At 40.7% G+C, this 19,159-nt stretch overlaps 1 protein-coding gene across 1 annotated transcript in view; it reads left to right on the top strand.

Moving 5' to 3' along the window:
* Positions 1-19,159, top strand: part of PPIL2 (peptidylprolyl isomerase like 2) — a 72,119-nt gene that overhangs the window by 48,415 nt on the left and 4,545 nt on the right. Inside the window, exons 15-16 of the mRNA XM_027469628.3 lie at positions 7,670-7,787; positions 10,431-10,487. Coding sequence (XP_027325429.1) covers positions 7,670-7,787; positions 10,431-10,487 — 175 coding nt within the window. The remainder of the gene's footprint in view (positions 1-7,669; positions 7,788-10,430; positions 10,488-19,159) is intronic.

The following is a 19,159-nucleotide window of genomic DNA, read 5'->3' as shown; positions in this document are numbered from 1 at the left end:
GGTTCAAATGCCAAGAGACATAATAAGGAACGTTGTTTAAAATGAGAAAGGTGTCAGGAGACTGGAGAAATTTAATGGGTTGACTCAGACAACTTTCAGACTTTTGTAGGGTGGAGTTCAGATCTCGCTGTGAAATGAAAATTAACTTGCTGGTGTCATTCTTGTCTCTGTAAATGCAAATGGTAAAAGTAGTGTAAGACAGCACAATTAGCAGTTGGCAGAGGACTGGCAGTGCAGCTGTACTGAAGGTCAAGACTCTCCTGACAGAGGAAGTAGGAAGTAAAATGCAAATAAGACCATTGGAGAAAAAACTCCTGTGTATATTCTTTTATTTTTTTTTTTTTAAAAAGAGCATAATGATGTCTAGTCTTTTCCATCTTGTTTTCCTCCTTGCCATTCTTAATTAAATATGAATATATTGTAGACAAGGTATCTTGCAAACAACTGTGAGGGCTGTTAAAGTTCCAATAAAATGGACAGTTTGCACCCAAATAAGAATGGCACTTGCAGATATTCAGATTCTGGTCACAAAATGGTTTTACTGTTTTGAACATAGCTGAGTTTAAAATAACCACTTATCTAATGTGCTAATAATAGTATCCCAAGAAAAATATTGCAAATGGCAGTTTGGTAAGCTACTGGACTTCTCTTGAACTCCCATGCCTGTGTGATTAATACTTACTAAATGAAGCTTAGAGGGTTCACATAGTGCAAGTAGTCTGTGCTCCTGATTACCTGACAGATCCTGCACACTTGGCTGTGAGGCATCTACCAGCCAGCATAATTTCACAGAGATTGTGTTTGCATAATTTAGCCAGTCTTTGGTGCTGGGATCTAATTGTAACATCTCCAGTTGTGTGATGTGGTTTTACATTTAATTTAGCTTTGTGGAATCTCTGATCAACAAGATCAGATAGATTTCCCGTAAGTTTAAGAATGTGTTTTACTCTGTAGTTCTTCTCAGAGTTCTGTAAAAGGCAGAAATTTCACGTGTATTTCAAGCTACCAAAGCCCTTCTGGCTTCTCATTCTCTCCACAGTGCAGCTGGAGGAAAGTGTGGCTAGGCAGCAGTATAGAAACATGGGAAAAGCAGAGATACTCTCCCAGGCTCCTAAGATGCAAAACTTTTGGTTCACTAGTTTGTGTAACATTAATGCAATCACAAGAACTTGTGTCAGGAAAATTTCAGAGTAAAGCACTGGGTTTCGATGATTTGTACCTTTTTCATTTGAGTCTTGCATTTTATTTGTAATATAAATTCCCATTTTGATTTCATCTGGTAGCTAGAAGCAATTTGTGTTTCCTTGATTCACCACTTCTCAGTGAAAAGCTGAATCTTGAAAGCTAAGAAGTCCATAGAGATTTAATGGTCTTTAGAGGCTTATTGGGAGAGTAAACAATTTGACTTCTGTAATATCAGGGATGTATATGACTAGAACAGGGCTTTCTTCTCAGATGTTTCAGCTGGTGTTAGTGAAGACTATTCAGGGTTACCCTTTAAACTCCTTTATTTTAAACTACAAGAATTTTTTCTGTTGGGGCCTTTTATAGACTCTTAAAGACTGGAGACAAAAGGATGTTTCTTTCTGCTTTAACTGAAATTTAGTGGCTAAAATAAAAAATAAAAAATAAAAAAAAAAGCAAAACACTTTCTCTACGCCGATGCATGGAAAGTGCATTAAGCCTGTATATATTTTTGTTTTGTTATGTTTATTTACTTAGCCCTTGTCATCAACTCATGAGCTAGAACAGACTTATTCAAAAAACACCCCACCATTTGGTTTCAGTCATCTGACATTCATCCCGTGTTCAGCAACAGGTGTCAGGTTTATGGTTGCAACACCCCAACGCTTAGATGATCACCCACTCTGTTACTAACTAAGCCCAGGACTGCTCAGCTTTGGGGTGGGTTTGGGCATGACTGAAGGTTACATGTCATACGTACACAGAGGGCAACTGTGTGCTCAGCTCACCTAGATTTGGAAGCATTTCACAGACATAAAATGCCCAGCTGGGAGGGGTGTCACTGACTGTCTGCTTCCACAGCTCCTCCAGCTGAACAGTTCTGTCTGTAAGCAGCACTGAACCTTATTTCTTTTTTTCCTTTTTTTTTTTTTTTTTTATGCAGCAGTGTGATGTGTCCTTCTTCAGTCTCTTGTTAAACTGTCTTAAAAGTAACTAAGACCTAGCTTGTGTGTGAAGGACAGAAGGACAACTGACTACTGGAACTCAGTAGTTAACCTTGGGACAGGAGGAAGGAAGAAACGTGGATTATGACATATAAAAAATGAGGTACCATGCTAGGAAAAGAGTGAGGAAATAGAGCTTTAGCTTAGCTTAGCTGGCAGAACTGCATTGCCAAAGCAGTTAGATATACTGTCCTGTAGGTTTGATACCAATTTAGAGGGCCAAACTAATTTTCTGCAGCCATCAACTTCATGTTTCATAAGACTACTGGGAGAAATCTTATTGTGCTGCAGCAGCTTATTTCGTTTCTTTAACAAAATAACCACCCATAGAGGCAGTATTCAGAGCAATAAGCTGAGTCATGGTCATTCTTTGTAATGATTAATTATTTGAAAATGAATTTTACATTTGTGATGTATCTCTTTTCCTGCTGTTCATAACAACTAAGTGGTTGAACATGGTGAGTAATTCTGTCTAGCTCATGGTAGTGCAAGTGGAACAGCTGCTCTGTATTTTCAGTGTTCCAAATAATAGAAGAAAATTTGCATGTAGGAAAAACAGGTTTAATATCCTGAACCCTTTGTAGGAAAAAATAATTAATAAAGAAAACTATATGCAGGGCATTACATTTTTAAAGCAGCACAGGCATTTTTCAGCTACTCTTGCTTGCATCAAGTTGGAATAATAAATTGGTTTGAGTGTGCTTCTGTCTGTTTTTGAATGCAAGAAGGCACAATGGAGGCATCTAATACCTGAAAAGTCCAAGATAAAGTACCACTGGTAGGTGGACATTCCATTTTGGTTGGTGTAAAGCAAAGCACTTTATTTCCCCCCCCCTCCTCTGAACCTTCAGTAGCAGAGAGACAGAGCACTGTGGACAAACTTGGTCCGTTCCGCAGTGAGATTTCCTAGCAAGGAAAGCTCCTAAAATGTGGCTAGTTTTGTGGCAGGATTGAAGTTTGGTGAAAGGGCAAGAGCAAGACCTTTTTATCTAGCAGCCCCTTGGAAAATCCAGCCTCTGCTATGTGGGTTAAAAGTACTGTGTCCTCTTATCTGAAAGGAGAGAAGTACTTACTGGATGAGCTAAGGCTTTCATATTTGCAAAATGATTCAAGAATCTCACTTGGAAAGCTCTATAGAAGTGTCAGATGTTATTATGTACCTCGTTGTTCCAAATGACAAGAAGAAAATTACAGAAAGTAAGCCATCATTTTTGTGAATCAGAGCCCTCCCACTTCCTTACCACTGCTTAGCAATTTTTATGCCAGAAAAAGGAAGGATTTATTTAAAATCACAACTGTCATGAATGATTATTCCCAGCCCACACCTGGCTTTTGGAATGTTACATTTCTGAAGCTTTAGGTGCATCTCTCAGCTCTTTGCAAGAAAGTTGTACAACTTCTGTAAATTCACCAAAAAAACTTACTTATTGGGGGGGGGGGGGGAAATTTAGAAGGAAGAAAGACTGTCAAATTGTTTTTTAGTTCAAAATGCAATCTGAAAATGTGTGTGTTTTTTTTTTTGCTCATAGCTGCTAATGTGTGATTGCTCCAGGTGTCAGTTGGTATCTATTCAGTTTTTCACTATCAGCACGAGTTGCAGATATGAGGCTGAATCATGCTTCAGGGTGCAATCACAGTGCAGGATACGCGCTGCTGTTAGAAGAAGGCTAGTCTATTGTGGTAGCTAATCCCAAATCCATTTCCAGCTTTATGCAAAACATGTACAGAGTTATCAATCCCTATCCATTCTGCACTCCATCCTCAGTCCAGCAAGCAGAACCTGTGTGGTATGTGTCTGTTCCCATGTAAAATCCCCTTGATTTTAGTAATAAAAGCCCCCAGAATATTTAACAGCACTTCTTGTAATAGCATCTCAAAAACATTTCAGGTCCAGTAGGCACACAGTTCCACTGTGACAGAAAATAATCTTATCTGGGAGTAAACCAAGAGGAAGGTGAGTGGCAGGCAGTGGTGCCTGCTGTGAATCAAACTCCCAGACACGATTTTTGTTTTCCATAGGCTTTGCCCACAAGCTGGGAAGCCAGCTTTGGGGTGAGTTTTTTGCATCATCGTGACTCCATATATAGTCAGTGGTGATCCGTGCTCTCTCTCAGAGGAAGATTTGGGGAATAAAGGAGGAGCCTCCTCTCTGTATGGAATATGCAGAGAGTGTAACATGAGAGGGCTCAGGCTAGACAGTGTGATGGTGCCACCGCCTCCCGTGTCTGCCTGCATCCACTCTGCATTCAGACAGTGAGGAAGATGGCACATCCACACCTCCCAGCAGTGTTGAGCATAAATGCAGTAAAAGCTGTAAGATACTTCAGAGTGCCTCATACTTATTAGTAGTAGGCTTGGAGCCTGGGAGCTGTTTTCTCAAATTTACACTGAGCTCTTCGGTAGAAAGCAAAATGCAAGAGTCTAAAGTTCCTGTTCCAGACCCCAGTGGTTGAACATTAGACACTGTGCTGCCATGCCAGTAGACTAATGAGGAATTTGTACTTAATCTTCAGAGAGAAAGCGATTCTGGTTTTCAGTAATTAAAAATATATATGCTTTTAACTCATTATCTTCTAGCTTGCTACGTCTGGGCCCGCTTCAAGCAGATACTTGAAGCTTGGAACAATTCCAGAGGTTAGCAGGAGTTTGACAAACAGCACATTCTGGCTATTTTTAATTTAAAGGGAACACTTTTTTGTTGTCATTCTTTAAAAATAAAAATCTTTCCTGTATTGCTGGCTCACTCTGTGCTGTGTCTCCACCTCCCCTCGCCAGCCCGTGCTGCCAGGCCTCCGCAGGCACTTCAGCTATGTCCTTTCCAGGACGTCTGGCCTTTTGGGCGGATGCTGCACAGGCCATTCTCTGCTCTTGCCTGCAGCTCTCGGGCAGACAGGATTAGCCTTGGAAACAGCTGTATGGCAGACAGGGAGGGAGGGAGGGACTGGATCTGATGCTGTAACTATCTACTAAAACGTTAGCACTTATTTCCAAGAGTACTGGAGTGAACCAAAGTTAGCCATCAAATATACGAGATTAATTCTGACCCTCGGTGTATGAGCTGGAGTGAAATCATACAAAAATAACTTCCAAAACCTAAAGATCATGGCTCATTGCTCCTGTCTGCAAGTGCTCAGGTCTGGTTGCTTGTTGTGCCAGAGAGTCTCTCTGTCACTCGCTGTTTTTCTCTTGCCTTTTGAATTATTTTTCTTACAGCAAAGGCTGCAGGGGTGAGTCCACTCTCTTTGAACAGCTTGACAAGGCTGTAATTCGAGCATCTGCTGAAAGCCGTCAAAGGGTGTAGCAGACTCAAGGGTTTGGCCACTTGCTGCTGTGTACCATCGCAATTGGCCGTGCTTATGTTTGCATGTTATCTGAAAATTTCTAGGCAACAAACAGTCCTCTGGGTTAGGAGTGATAGTGAGTGCATCTGCTTTGCAAATAATGAGGAGTTCCTTCAAAAGATCTTTGAAGCAATATTACACATTTCTCAAAGGGAAATGTGACTGCAGCTGGTTACTGAGGTGCATGAGCTCTGTCTGGGGTGGAGGAGAGGAGTGCAGGGCCCAAAGCAATGAGGGTGGGAAGGGAGAACGTCTTCCAGTCCATGTCCAGCTGCCTCAAAAGGGAAGGCTGAATTTGCAAAAGGCAAACAGGGAGAGAGAAATAGCACACAGAGTGTGGTGCTGCTGATGGGGGCCTGTAGGCTCTGCAGGTGTGTTTCTGGTTTCAGGCAGCACCTGGAGCCCCGCTACATTCTGATCCCGCCTTGTTTATTTGCAACCTACCAGAACATGGCTTTTCTGAACAAGGCAGGTAACAGGCGCTACACGAGTAAACCTCCTGGAGCAAAGAACACACAAGGAGATTCATTAGCAAAGAAAATTTTTGGCTTCTGGTAAAACATTTTGTTATAGGTTGAACACTTTGGATTTGGCTAGAATAGCTGGTGTTTGGATTCATCTTCAAGGCAATGGAGCAGACTGCAGCTGTACCACATCCCTTTCACCCACTGTTGGAAGAGGTTGTCATACAGAATCAGCTGATGTGATTTAGCTCATCTTAAAATATTTAACAGCCAAAAGATTTGCTGAAGTAATCACTTCTCCTTTACTCTTGATTACCGAAAACCCCTACAGGGTTTGTCTCTTTTTGCTGCCTCTTGTCAAGTTGCAGAGCAGGCAACATGCAACTCTATTAATAAGTCTTTTGAACATGATTAATTGGGTTTTTAAGTGGGTCAGTTTCTTCCAAAATTTCTCGCTTACTTAGTTCCTCTTGCACTTGCAACTGTCCACCTGCAATTCTTTGTTTTCATGCTATTATCTGAAACTCTATTTTCATTTGATGCACACTTGTGATTTTCTGCATACAATTTTCAGTAGGAGCCAGTTTTACTCTTCTCAGCTTTATTTGCAGCTTGCCTGTGCAGCTATATCATCAAATTGCTTTTCTGTATTACATATGCAAATAGCTGGCGAGCATTGCAGATCCTTTACTGACCTCCTGCTTTGCAAGTGATACAGTTACTCTAGAGGATTCTCCAGCCAGTTCTGCAGATGGACCAGTCTTGCTGCCTGTCTGGATAGTTTTGTTTGTTTTATTTTTAATACTATCCTAAGGTGAAATATTTTTCATGGTTTGTCAAACAACATTATGGATTTGACTGTAAAACTATGACTCATTTCAGCCTTCATTTTTCTTATTAAGAATGATCCTGGAGGAAAGTGCAAATGAAAATGTCAGATCTGTCATAAATAATGTAAAAATGACAGCCAGGAAGAGAGGTCTCACAGACCCTCCTTCTATCCACAGACACAGAAAAGAAATCAGTCTTGGAGAGCTGGGTCTGTGACTGGTGCAAAGTTTTATCATCCTTTTGACTTCATTGTATTTATGTGTTTACATCATCCAGGTGTCTAGTCCAAAATATCTAAGCTTTGTTTTCTTGTTTGGAGGAATATATATTGTCATTCTTCATTGGCTGGCCAGGAATAAGCTTTTGAGCTTATTGTCCCTATTCTTTGTGGATTCTGTGAACATATTTCATCTCCTTGATATTTTATTTTTGGAAGCAATGCTATATCCAGAGCGCAATTAAACTAGTAATTCTTTGCTCTGTTTTGTGAGGAAGCCACTTTTAAAGATTTAATGTCTCAAAAAAGAAAAATTGTGGTGGACCAGCAGTAAAAAATTAAATCCTTGACAGTTCTTTGGCACACGATATATAATGCTGTTGATAAACAGTCTCATCTGTTGCAGTTGATAGTGGTGTGGGGGCACAGAATTGTATTGACGGTTACAAACATTTGATTTCAAGGGCATGCTCAGATACTAGCCTAGTGGTAGGGATGAGGTAAGAATACATTATATACGTAGCAATCAGAAGTCCCAGAAACCTTGAATTTAATGTCAGTGTCTGCTATAGAATGCATTGGGAAGCTAATGAAAGCAATCATTTCTATCGTCTTTTCTTCTTTCAGGTGGAGAGTCTTACTGGGGAAAACCTTTTAAAGATGAATTCAAGCCCAACTTGTCCCATACAGGACGTGGTGTTCTTAGTATGGCCAATTCAGGACCTAACACAAACAAATCACAGTTGTAAGTAGTCGCTTGCTCTTTGTATTTTATTGTTTCCCTCTAGACATTGTGTCTTGCTCCGTTAAGAAAATAAATGACATTTTATGAGCTACTCTTTAAAGCTCAGTCAAGTGAAATATTCTGTCAAGTGCTGCATATTGAAAACAGCGTTGCTACAGCTGCTGTTACCCAATCTAAGAGCACCATGAGGCATGTCGAGAAGACTTGTAGGTTTATTATATCGTTAATTTATCTTTTCTATTTTATGGTTTGTAGTTTCCATTTTTTCTCGTGTAACCCCACTCTTATCCCTGTGAAATCATTGTACCTCAGCACTCTGTTTAAATTTAGTCCCATATTGAACTTTTATTGAGTACTTAATGAAATAAAATACATACCATAATCCTTAGAAACATTGCTTCTTTTTAGTAGTCTGCTTTTAAATACATAAGAACAGTTCTGATTTCTACAAACTTACAGAACACAAGCATGACAGAGTGAAAGATCTGAGATAGAAAATTACTTGGTTTTCAGTGTGCGAAGCAGAATAAGGACTAAAATGTGGAAAAAAAATGAATTATGTAAGGAAGGAGAAAGAACAACAAATTAAATTTAAAATATCAAAGTTGTAATAACCTACTTTATATCTAACATAAATATGGATGTTTGCCAGCAGACTTCTGAAAATGCTCGGTGTCACTTTGAGCCATCTGTGTCTTGGTTGCTGTCTAGGTACTGCAAAGAAAAAACTTGTACCTTTATTGGGAACCCCGGGAGACTGTGTGTGTGTGTGTGTGTGTGTGTGTGTGTGTGTGTGTACAGTGCTATGTGTTGGGACTGGGTAGCAAGGGAGGGGACTCTTGGTGTTGGTCTTCATGATGCTTTGTATTATTATGGCTGGTAAGCTGTGCAACAGTGTGGTTAAATTTAATTAAACACAAGCGCTTGTCTCGAGGTGTTTAATAGGCTTACTCACGTGCTTAAGGCTAAGCACGTGTCGGGCAGTTTGCAGGACTGAGTTACTGTAGAGCTTATTTTGGATTTGAATGTTACTGCCAGCACTCAGGTGCTAAATTAGGGAAGAGTAGAGGCTTTAAAAAAAGGGGGGTGGGGGAGGTATTCAAGAAACGAGTCACAGACAGTTCATGAGTGATGTGCCATATTGAGTCACATCATCTGCTGCTGTAAATGCTTCCCTAAAATTTGCAAATGAAATATGAAATTCCTTTACACGTGAAGTCCTTGAGAGACTCCAGCTGCCTATATATTTAAAATGTCCTAGGCAGTGTTTAGAGACTTTGGGCAACTGTTGTGACCTTGAGAACTGGTTCTCTCCCCATAGGTGGTGGTCACTGCAATGCAAAGTGAGCTGGGTTCCCTGTGTAAAGGGTTGCTCAAGTAATGCTGAGGACTTCTCTCCCTGGATGACCCTGAGTTGTATTTATTCCATTGTCCTTCATTTTATTTTGACTGCAGTAATGGTTGAGGAGCTTTCTCAAAATATTTGCCTCTGCTCAGATTTTTTTTTTGTTACTGTCTGTATCTATTACTATATGCTATCTTAAGTGACCACCTGCTAATCTACATATTTGGATATCTAAGAAGAAAGTGGTGCAAAGAATCCATGCACAAGGCTAAGTTGTAATGTATGCCCTGTGTGGGAGTGTGCATTTACAGCGTCTCAAAGCTTTCCTAGGGCAAGCTACGTTTTAATAGATTGACTAGTAGATTGCAGCCCCTCCTATTTGCAATCATATAACTTCCTGAGGCAGTGGCTTATATGGAAAAGTGCTTTTGGAATGTTTATATATTTTTAGCCGTCTCAAATGTAGTGTAACAGATGGAGACAGGGAGGAGAGCCAGTACTGCATGTCCAGCCAACGTGGGCCATCGTGGTCTGCAGACCACAGAGTGGAAACCTCTGTCTCATACGCTTCTAGTCCAGGTCTTCCAAAGAAGCATTAAGCTTTAGAGAAAAGCTTTAGTAGTAAAGATTACTTTGGATTTTTTATTTCAGTTCCTGTGTTTAAATTTAAAAATAACACACATACACACAACTAAGAATCCAAGTTGCGCAGGTTTTCATTGCTTCTGACGCTTTCAAGTGTTCTTCTGCCATGTTTGTAACAAAACACAAATTTTCTCTCTCCAGAGGAGAGATGGATCATAGATGGTTCAATTTAATGGAAAAAATATATAAATGCAAATAGTAGATATCCAAAAAGATAAAAGTTTACACTGGCAGAGGGTTGTTGTGTTATATAACTACATTTGCTGGATACAAGCTCCCAGTCATGCACAAGAAATGTCCTCCTCAAGCAAGAACCATGTATCACTGTCCTGCAGTAAGCTTTCCAAAGCCTGCCTGGCCAAGGAGGCAGATGCTCTGATTATTTTTGGACATGGTGCAAACCACCATGTTTGGAGTACTGTTTGGGGATGTTAGTAAGGCATAAAAATGAGAAGCCCAAACTCCACAAATCCAAGACAAAACCCACAAAACGGAGAAGTTAAAGGGTATTTGGCCAGCTGGACTCCAGAAAAGAGAGAAATCTGTCTCTTTGCAGAGGGCTGTTACATACATTTTCTGGTTTTAAGCATAGCTTGCTATTGCTGAGTTTCAATGAGATAATATTCTAACCCTTATGTCTTTATTCTTTCCAGCTTTATCACATTCCGCTCTTGTGCATATCTGGACAAGAAGCATACAGTGTTTGGAAGGTACGTGAAACATATCGTGAGAAGCACATGTACTCTCCAGCATGTCTAAACCTAGAGAGAAGCTGTTGATTTTTGAAATTGAGCTGGAGCAACATCCTAGCTCATAATCCAGTTCTCTTGGTAATGAGTAGGTGGCCAACATCTCTTTAGTGCCAGTCATCAGATTCTGCTGTGTTTTTGGGGGGGGGTTGTTTTGGGTTTTGGTTTTGTTCTTTAACTCTTTCCATCACTGTAAATTGCCTTATTTCCCTTTGTTTGGTGGTAGTCCAGGGAGTCAAGAACAAAGTAATCATCATCCGATAACCAACCGTGTTAGTATTTGTGCACGCTAATTGCCAGGACACAAGAGATTACCTCTTCAACATTGCTTTCATCCTCTTAGGACCTGTCAACGAGCAGATTAGTCATTAGGCTGCTCTTATCATGGTATAGAACATAGTGCTTCTGCATACATTACATCTTCTGACTCTTCTTATTCTTTTTCATTCTATTCTTCCTTTATTTCTGACGATTATTATTGGTATAAAATCTATGTCCATGGGTGTATATGTACATGCATACACATATAAGATATTGCCCATGCCAAGACAGCAAGGGAGCTTCTTTCTTTTTAAAGGTGTCTTTTCCAGTCAAGCCATCACATGATAAAGATGAAGGTATTTATTACAGAACATATTACAAAATACTTATATTGTAGAGAGGCAATTGTACAGATACATGGTATATCCTAGGTCACACATAGCTATTCTAACAAATGGCTTGCTGCAAAAGGCAGGAAGCGGAATTTTACTAGCCTGCTTCATTGGTAGTTCCTGAGAATTTTACAGTCTTTTTAAAAATGAAGATTTGGGTTTTATTCTTTTCCTAGTTTTCTCTGTTTGAAGGGCAGCAATTGAAAGTAAATACATGTGTTGATTGCTTTGGATATTATACATTATTACTGTATAATGAAAGCGATACATTTAATCCATCTTCTCTGCCTGCAAGTTCTTGAGACAGAAGCTGGCTTCATTTTAAACAATTACATTAGTACCATTAGTTCTGATACTGATTCTGCAGTAATTACACTCTTTGAAATATATTACTTCATCCTAGGAAAAATTCAAGTTTTTGTCATTTGGTAAAAACAGATAAATAAAGCAAGTTCTAATACTGAGAGCTGAGAGCGAGTATATTTGTGGAGGAATTACATTACCTATATCTTAAGACTATTTCACGTAAGCTACAATGTGAGTCCTCCTTGCAAAAATCCCATTAAATCTAATATGGTAATGCTGTTAACCTGAGCTTGCCACCTCATCAGGCAGTATTTGGGTTAGGACAGCTCAGCTGAAAATTTGACTGTTCTTCAATTTTGGATTGAAGAAGCAACCCGGCTTCTGTGAGCATACCGTGTAGTCCTCCGGTGTCTTCACTGTGCTCTCTCAGTGTGCTCCAGTTTTACCATAATTCACCCCAAAAGAATTTGGAGAGTGGCTGAGCTCACTGCAGTGCAGGGAACGTGCTCCAAGAAGCCTTTGCAGCAAGCATAACATCTTGAGTACCTTGTGAGCAAAATAGCTTAAAATGTTTCATGCTGTACATTGTACATTAGAGAGGAATTACTTCAGTATGGGTAACTGGGTAAATATATAGCAGAGATTTACGCAGTGGTAATTTTAGCAAAGACTCTCTTCATCGCTGATTTGTGCTTGCTGCTATAGAAATCTGAATTTGGTTGCCAGAGTAAGGAAGTAATGCTGCTTTCAGAGCATGGCAAATTTCCTTTGTATTTCAGCTAAGAATAACCTTTACAATAAAATGTTGATTTAGATTCATGTTTGGCTGCCTGCATAACAACTGAGTGGCATCTTCATCTGAATACTGGGCAGGTGAATTTTACTCTGGGCTCTCTTGCATGTAGAGGACGTTTAATTCAAAGAATGTCAGAGATGCCGGGATAGATGCATTCCATTCTCCCCCATATCTACAAATTGAATACTTGAATAATTGGATTTGCCTACAAATTTAATACAAAAGCCTGATGTATGAAGCTCTTTAGGTCTGTATTCTGTAATCAAATTCCTTCAGCTATTCTTATCTGTATTTGTTTTTAGAAGCCATAAAAGCCAAAAGATTTGAGACATTCTCTCTCTAGTGAAACTCCTGCTATTTTAGATCCTGGGTGTTTCCAGGATTTGGTGACTGTATCTGATCTTGGACTCTAAAGGACAATAATATCTGGAAAGCATATCTGGATATAATATCTAGGGTTAAGAATAGAATGAACTCATGAAATCAAATTTCTTTGTTTCCATCAATGTTAAATTGGGTTGGCTCAACTGGATGTTTACTGGCCTGCTGTGACTTTTGCATAGATTTCAGGATTATTTATTTCAATTAATATAAAAACTTAAATACTCTGAGCTCAATTGTGCCTTCAACTATCTCTATACAGCTCTGGTTCATGTTAATAAGTGTCATGTATATATCTTTGAGAATAGAGTTTGACCTGTTTGTAATTTGTACAGAACTTTTCAGCAGGCGTTTCGTACCTCTGAGAACAGAAAAAGCACAACCATTCCCCACCCTTTTTTTTTTTTTGTGGTCCTGTGTGGGATGGAGCATTGACAGGTTCCTTCTCTTGAGAGCTGCATTTTGTTCATGCCCCCACTGGTTCGAAGCACAGTTTTTGCATATTAGCAGCTATTAAGAGTTGTGTGTTTGGCTGTTAAGTGTGTTTGAAAAACATGCCAGCTGCAGGCAGTGGGCTTCTGTGTGGTGGCACGTGGCTGGCTTTGTGCACAGGGATCTCCGAGTCTCGGGAGAAGGCTAGAGCTGGAGGATAGGGAGAGCATCTTGTCATGGTTGTGCTGCCCACCATGGCAGTAATGAGGACAGATGTTACCGAAACGAAAGGAGATAATTTGGCATGGATGGGGAGCAAAAACAAAGGCAGAGAGTGAAAGAAGAAAGCCTTCCTTGGGAGGTGTGCTGCAGACTGCGTGGATTTCCTGCTCCCGCAGAGCTGCCTAGATTAACTTAGTAATTATCATTTCTAGTAATTACCATTTCTCCTGACTTAGAGAATGCTGTAATTAACTTGAAAACTAACTGGTGGCTTTTGTTTGCTTCTAGCTGGCTGGTAAGGGGGTTAATTTAGAAACTCAAATAATGTAAACCAACAGACTGGAGTTAGCTCTGCGTAATGCAGGTGATAAACACTTTCAGGTGACTGCTGCAAGGGGAAGGTCCTGTCTGCTGCTGCTCTGTGCTGCTGGGGGGGAGCTCCCCCTTACCCATGCTGCAACTGGGAATTCGACTGTTCTGTGAGCTGCATGAGCTACAAGGGCATTACTGCCAAAACACCAGTATAGGCTTACGTGCTTGTCTGGAATGCTTTATGAAATTTAGATGCAAGCACATCCCATCTGTGTTATTTTATTTTCTATTACTGCAATGGCTCATAACTCCAGTGGCTCAGAGACCTAGTCCATTTGGCCCTTTATAAGTAGGAATAGAAATATAATCTCTGTGCCAGAGAGCTGACTGTGTAAGTAGAAAAGAGAGTGCTTATAGGTGCAGGGCAGTTACAACAGTGACCCCGTCAGCTACCTTTCAGCAAAGGTTTGCACTTTCTTTCACACCAAGGAAAAAGAAAGCCCCAGGGAAAATTAAATGGCTTTGTGGACTGTTTCAGGGAATCCATTCCAAGGCTAAAAGGAGCCACAAAAAAGTCCCGGTTTGGAATGCTAGTGGAAGGTGATGGAGCTGTTCTGATCATTAGGAGGAGAGCAATACTTGCTCACTGAGTTGTAGGTGAGATTTAGGACAAGCAGGACATGGTGGCCTTGAAAGTGAGGGCAGGCTGCAGGTATGCGATGTGATTAAGAAGGGCTTCTTGAGGGAGCAGAAAGAAGTCTCACAGTCAAAATGACAAAGCTGGAAATGATCTGTGCAGCGTTTCTGTAAGTTTATCAGAGTACCACCTGTGTTCGTTAAGGTCTGAGAAAAGGATGTGGAGACTGAGGAGTCTCCTCAGCAGAGATGAGCATCTGGAGGACAGTTTTTCCCTGTATACACAGCTGCATGTATCTGCTTACGCAGATCTTTTAATGGTCTCTTGAGATTTCTGCCACTCATTCTTCAGTTCTGGTGTTCCTGGAAATATGAAGGAGATGGTTTGGGAAACTTCAGGCTTAGTCAAATGTGAGGTACTGGTTAGTAGCCGACATTCACTCAGCTTAGGCTTCTCTTTCCTTCCTTCCTCCCTTTGCCAGATACTTTTGTGGTAGACAGATTTCTTCCCTTGGATTAGCATTACTCTATTAAATATGCCTTAGGCTGTTTAATGCTCCCTACTGCAATCCTGCAGAATGGAGCGATTAAGGCAACTGTTGTCCTTCAAAGTGAGAGCTGGGTAAAACTGCTACAGTGCATTACTCAGTTACCCAGGTATGGGAAATAATGCACAGGACCTGTTTCCATTTGTAATATTCCCTGCGTGATTTGAATCCATGAACCCCAATGGTTTCTAAGCTGGGAAACACGTTTTTGTTGTTCTTCTGCTTTAGTCCATCTGAGGAACAGAGAAATTGTGTGACAGTGGAGGAAGAGCTGATTGCATTGTCGAATCTGTGCAGGGGGCCTGACCTAATTCTGCTCTGCAGAGGCTGCTCCCAGGCAGCAGGGCAGGAGCGAGGTGGGGAAGTAAAAGCAGGAGGGAGTCGTGGTGTGACCGCCTGCAGCACGCGAGGGCTGGGCTGTCCGAGCTGCACGAGGGCTGGCGCCGCTTGTCAAGACAGTTGTATGACCCCTGGAAAGGAACCTGTGCCAAAGCAGAGAAATCCTTACGTTCCAGGTTCTTCTGTTGAGTCTAGTTTCAAAGTGCTTTTTTCCAAGTTGCTTTATTTTTTTTGCTGCCCTTTGTTGCTGTCTCTCACCTCTTATATTAAGCCCTTATGAGAAATTGAGATGTTTTGACTGCATCGTTACAAGTTTGAATTGCTTGCTCTGTTTCAGATGGGGTGTATACATAGAAAACACTTTGTCCCGAGCGAGTGTACGTGTTTGTGCATGTGTATATTGTCCTCTGTCTGCATATAAATGCATGTACTTTTTTTTTTTTAATAAAAATAAGCTTGAGGGCAGAATGTATTTACAAAACAACAACATTTATTTCTGCTTTCTGTTTCTAGTTTCAAACTTTTTTTTTTTTTTTTTTTTGAAAAAATCCAGACATTGTTCTTGTATCGTCTTCTGACCAGGAAGCTCTATCATCTTGGACTGCGGCCATACCCAGCACTCATAAGGCTTAATTCCTGTAATTCGTCTAAACAAAAATATGAGAACTGGGAAGTTCATGTGTGAATGTTTGTGGGTCTGTTAGGGAGTTGCAGTTTTCTCTGGGAGCAGTACTAACTAATGTAGCACTGAAACTTGCATTGGCATATTGCAAATGCATAGAGCTTGCTCCACATATTTCACTTACACTTCATGCAAAGACTTTGGCAGTGATCTGAAACGAGGTTACTAGTTTGCATAAAAGAGCTATAACAGGAAGTCGGATTTTAAGTAACATCTTTAAATTTGAGATGTAAAGATTTCAAGTGCTAGCTTAGCTCACTTTTCAAGAAAACAGAATTACATGAGTAAGGACAAAATTTTTCTTTTCACTGCTATGCTAACAGAAAAAAATCTAAATGTACCTGCCTTGTCGCCCATGCTTAAATGTAATGCAACATTTATCAAGCTCCTCTAAAAATACAACAAGCTGTCTCAGGGATGCTGAGCTAAATATATAGTTGAGATCACCATTTCAGCATCTACTGGAAGTACACAGCAAAGCTTCGGTTTCACCGGTTGTTGTAATGTAAGTGGTGTCTTGAAGGTGTCACCCTTTCCACTGCGGGTTGTCATCTCAATGGCTATTTAAACCTCACAGGAACTTGCCTGCTGCATTTAGGACAAAGCATGCATGGCACCTTGTAAAAGGAATGGAGCCAGAAACAGTGGAAAAGGTTAAACTTGTTTCTGCCCTTCTCTCTCCCCGTTGTTACTGAGCTCCCAAGTTAGCACTGGGGCCGCTGAGCATTATCACAATATCTAAAGACAAAAAGTTATATTGAGAGCTCACTGTGCTGAAACTGTAATGTGCATAGGAATACTCTGTGCAAAGTGCTAGAGAAGAGACGGGTGTAAAAGAAATGAGTTTCCTGTTTTAGAGAAAAGAAGCTAAGAAAGAGAATATTCTCTGCAGGCCCATACAGTGACACGAGAAGGACACGGTGTCATCACTCCTCACTGACAGGGAGTGAGGAGCACCCTTGCTAGAAATGGTACTTGAAACTAAGAAAAGCTGCTGGCAGAACCAGAGCTGACTTTTTTGTATCAGCTGGCATGAAAGGGTCATCTTATCACCGTGGGAAGAAGGCAGCGACACCAAAGAGATGCCCTGCTCCAAATGCCAAAACATTTACCTAACTGGTGATGTTCCAGATGAAAGGAAACTCTGCTGAGAGCCGCATCCCTGGAACACCTCTCTCCCTCTCTGCAGGACACGTCTGCAGTCTTAAGTGGAGTTTATCTGATGTCTTAACTTTGCTACAGGTCATGCCGATTCTTTTACGTCAAGGCAATCTTTGCCACCACCAGCAGAAATGATAGAAGGTATTAAAACAACACAGGTCCTACAAAAAGTGCTAACTAGCAATTTCTCCTTGTATTATTTTTGGCCCCAAAAGGTAGATCTAAAAGCTACCAAACCATCTTGAGGGTAACAACTTTTTGTTCTTCCCCCATAGCTCTTTATAATCATCTCAAAATAGACAGTATTTAGGTAATTTGCTTCTGACCTGTGAAAGCCACGTCTATCACAGCTCTTAAAATGTACAAGTAACAAAATATTCCCGCTAATGTTTAATTAGCACAGCAAATAAAGATTCGTGAGTAGCGCCAAAATGCACTAGGGCTAATATCGTGGGAGGTCTAGCCATGGGCTAAGGGCTTACTCAATTGAGGTTGTCAGTGCATAGCTGATCTGGCTATTTCAAATTATCAGAACCTAATTAAATGGAAACATGCGAGCAGATAATGAATGGAGCTGTTGGCTAGAAAATCCTCCAATATTAAATCAGAAGTTTCCTTTAGGGACAATTAGAATACAGTGAATGTATCTTAGGCTGTGTGTTAATCATTGATATTATAAGCAAACCTGATATTGGCCTGGAGGAAGAATTTGAAATTGGGTTTTTGTTAGGAACTTTCTGAAGTTCATGCAGGGTTTTCAAGCACTGTGCAGCTCTGGGGAGATTCCCCCAGTGTACTACCTCCAGTTCCAAGTGATTGAGTCTGTTTTAGCCTGCATCAGTGTCTTTTAATTGCTCTTAAAAGTCACAGCTTGATTACAGAGTATTGACAGACCCCTGGGGAATAGAGGGGAACAGTGCAACAGCAACAAACTGTCTGCAAGGACAGCTCGGTTCAGGGCAAGTGCTTAGCAGCATCTTCTCTAACTTGGGAGCATTTTCTTTTCTGTATCTGGGTCTGTCTTTTTGGTCTTCTTTTGCATCTGTTTTACCCTGTTTTGTGGCTGCAGTGAATTACAGTAAGGGGCAGACCTGGGCTCCTTGGTGGCCACCTTGTGCCCTCTTGATGCAGAGCTCCCGGACCCAAGCTCCTCTGGCTGAGGGAGCAGTGTTTCTCAGAGTTGTGGCTGCTTCTCATTGTCCCACAGACATTAATACAGGCTGTATTTTTGGTTCCTGGCCATGTGGTTTGGCTCTGTTAAAACAGATGTTGTCCAGCTACAGCCTGCCTTTCTAAGGGATCTGGATCTCTCAGCATCAGCGGCCTGTCTTCGTCTTTATTTACTGCTCTTCTAAGTATAGCCTTTTTCAAATTTAATTGGGGATGATGATGTGGATAAAAGTGTTAAATACCTTGGGACCAAGATCGGATCCCAGCAGGACCCCTTTGGAAACATACTGACTCAGAGGTTCCTATTTAAAATTAGATTTTGACACCTGTCAGCCAGTTTTTTTATTTAATGTATGCTGTGTTCACTTCATATCGTTCTGGTTTCTCAATCAAAATATCAGCCGCCTTCCAGAAGTCTGTTCCACTGACACTGTTATCCCTATTAGCCACATCTGTCGGCTCAACGATAGAAGGTGATTTGACAGACTCTGTTTTCCACAAAACCTTGTTGATTGCTGTTACTTATTTCCTTTCTTTCTTAATCATGTCCTGTCTCTGCCATTCCATTATTTTGCTGGGATAGATGCCAGGATGACAGGCTTATAATTATCTGGGTCACCCCATTTATCTTCTCTAAATATCCTTTTCTGGAACTTTCCCATTGTTCTGTGCTTTTTTTTTTTTTTTTTTTCTTTTTAAGTGCAAGCCATATAACAGACCAAAAAGCCTTTGGCCTTTCTTAAACGTTTTGAAGCAAGTCTTCGGCTATGTTGCCTTGAAGGATGAGAGGCTGGTGATCTACCATTCTCCTAAATAAAACCTGCAATGAAAAGTGTCCCAGAATTTTCTTGTGGCTGTGACTTGATGCTCTGCTGCTTTCCCAGAGCCCTGACCAAGTTCATGGCTGCAAGTAAAAAATCGGAAGTTAATGAAAACATTTGCTTTCTTGACCCAGTCTGGTTTATTTTTCAAAGCTCATGGGAGTAACAAATGAG

This window comes from Anas platyrhynchos, chromosome 16, assembly GCF_047663525.1.
Source record: "Anas platyrhynchos isolate ZD024472 breed Pekin duck chromosome 16, IASCAAS_PekinDuck_T2T, whole genome shotgun sequence".
Classification (NCBI taxonomy): Eukaryota; Metazoa; Chordata; class Aves; order Anseriformes; family Anatidae; genus Anas; species Anas platyrhynchos.
Note: the sequence above shows the minus strand (reverse complement) of the source record. Positions and strands in the feature narration are given on the sequence as shown.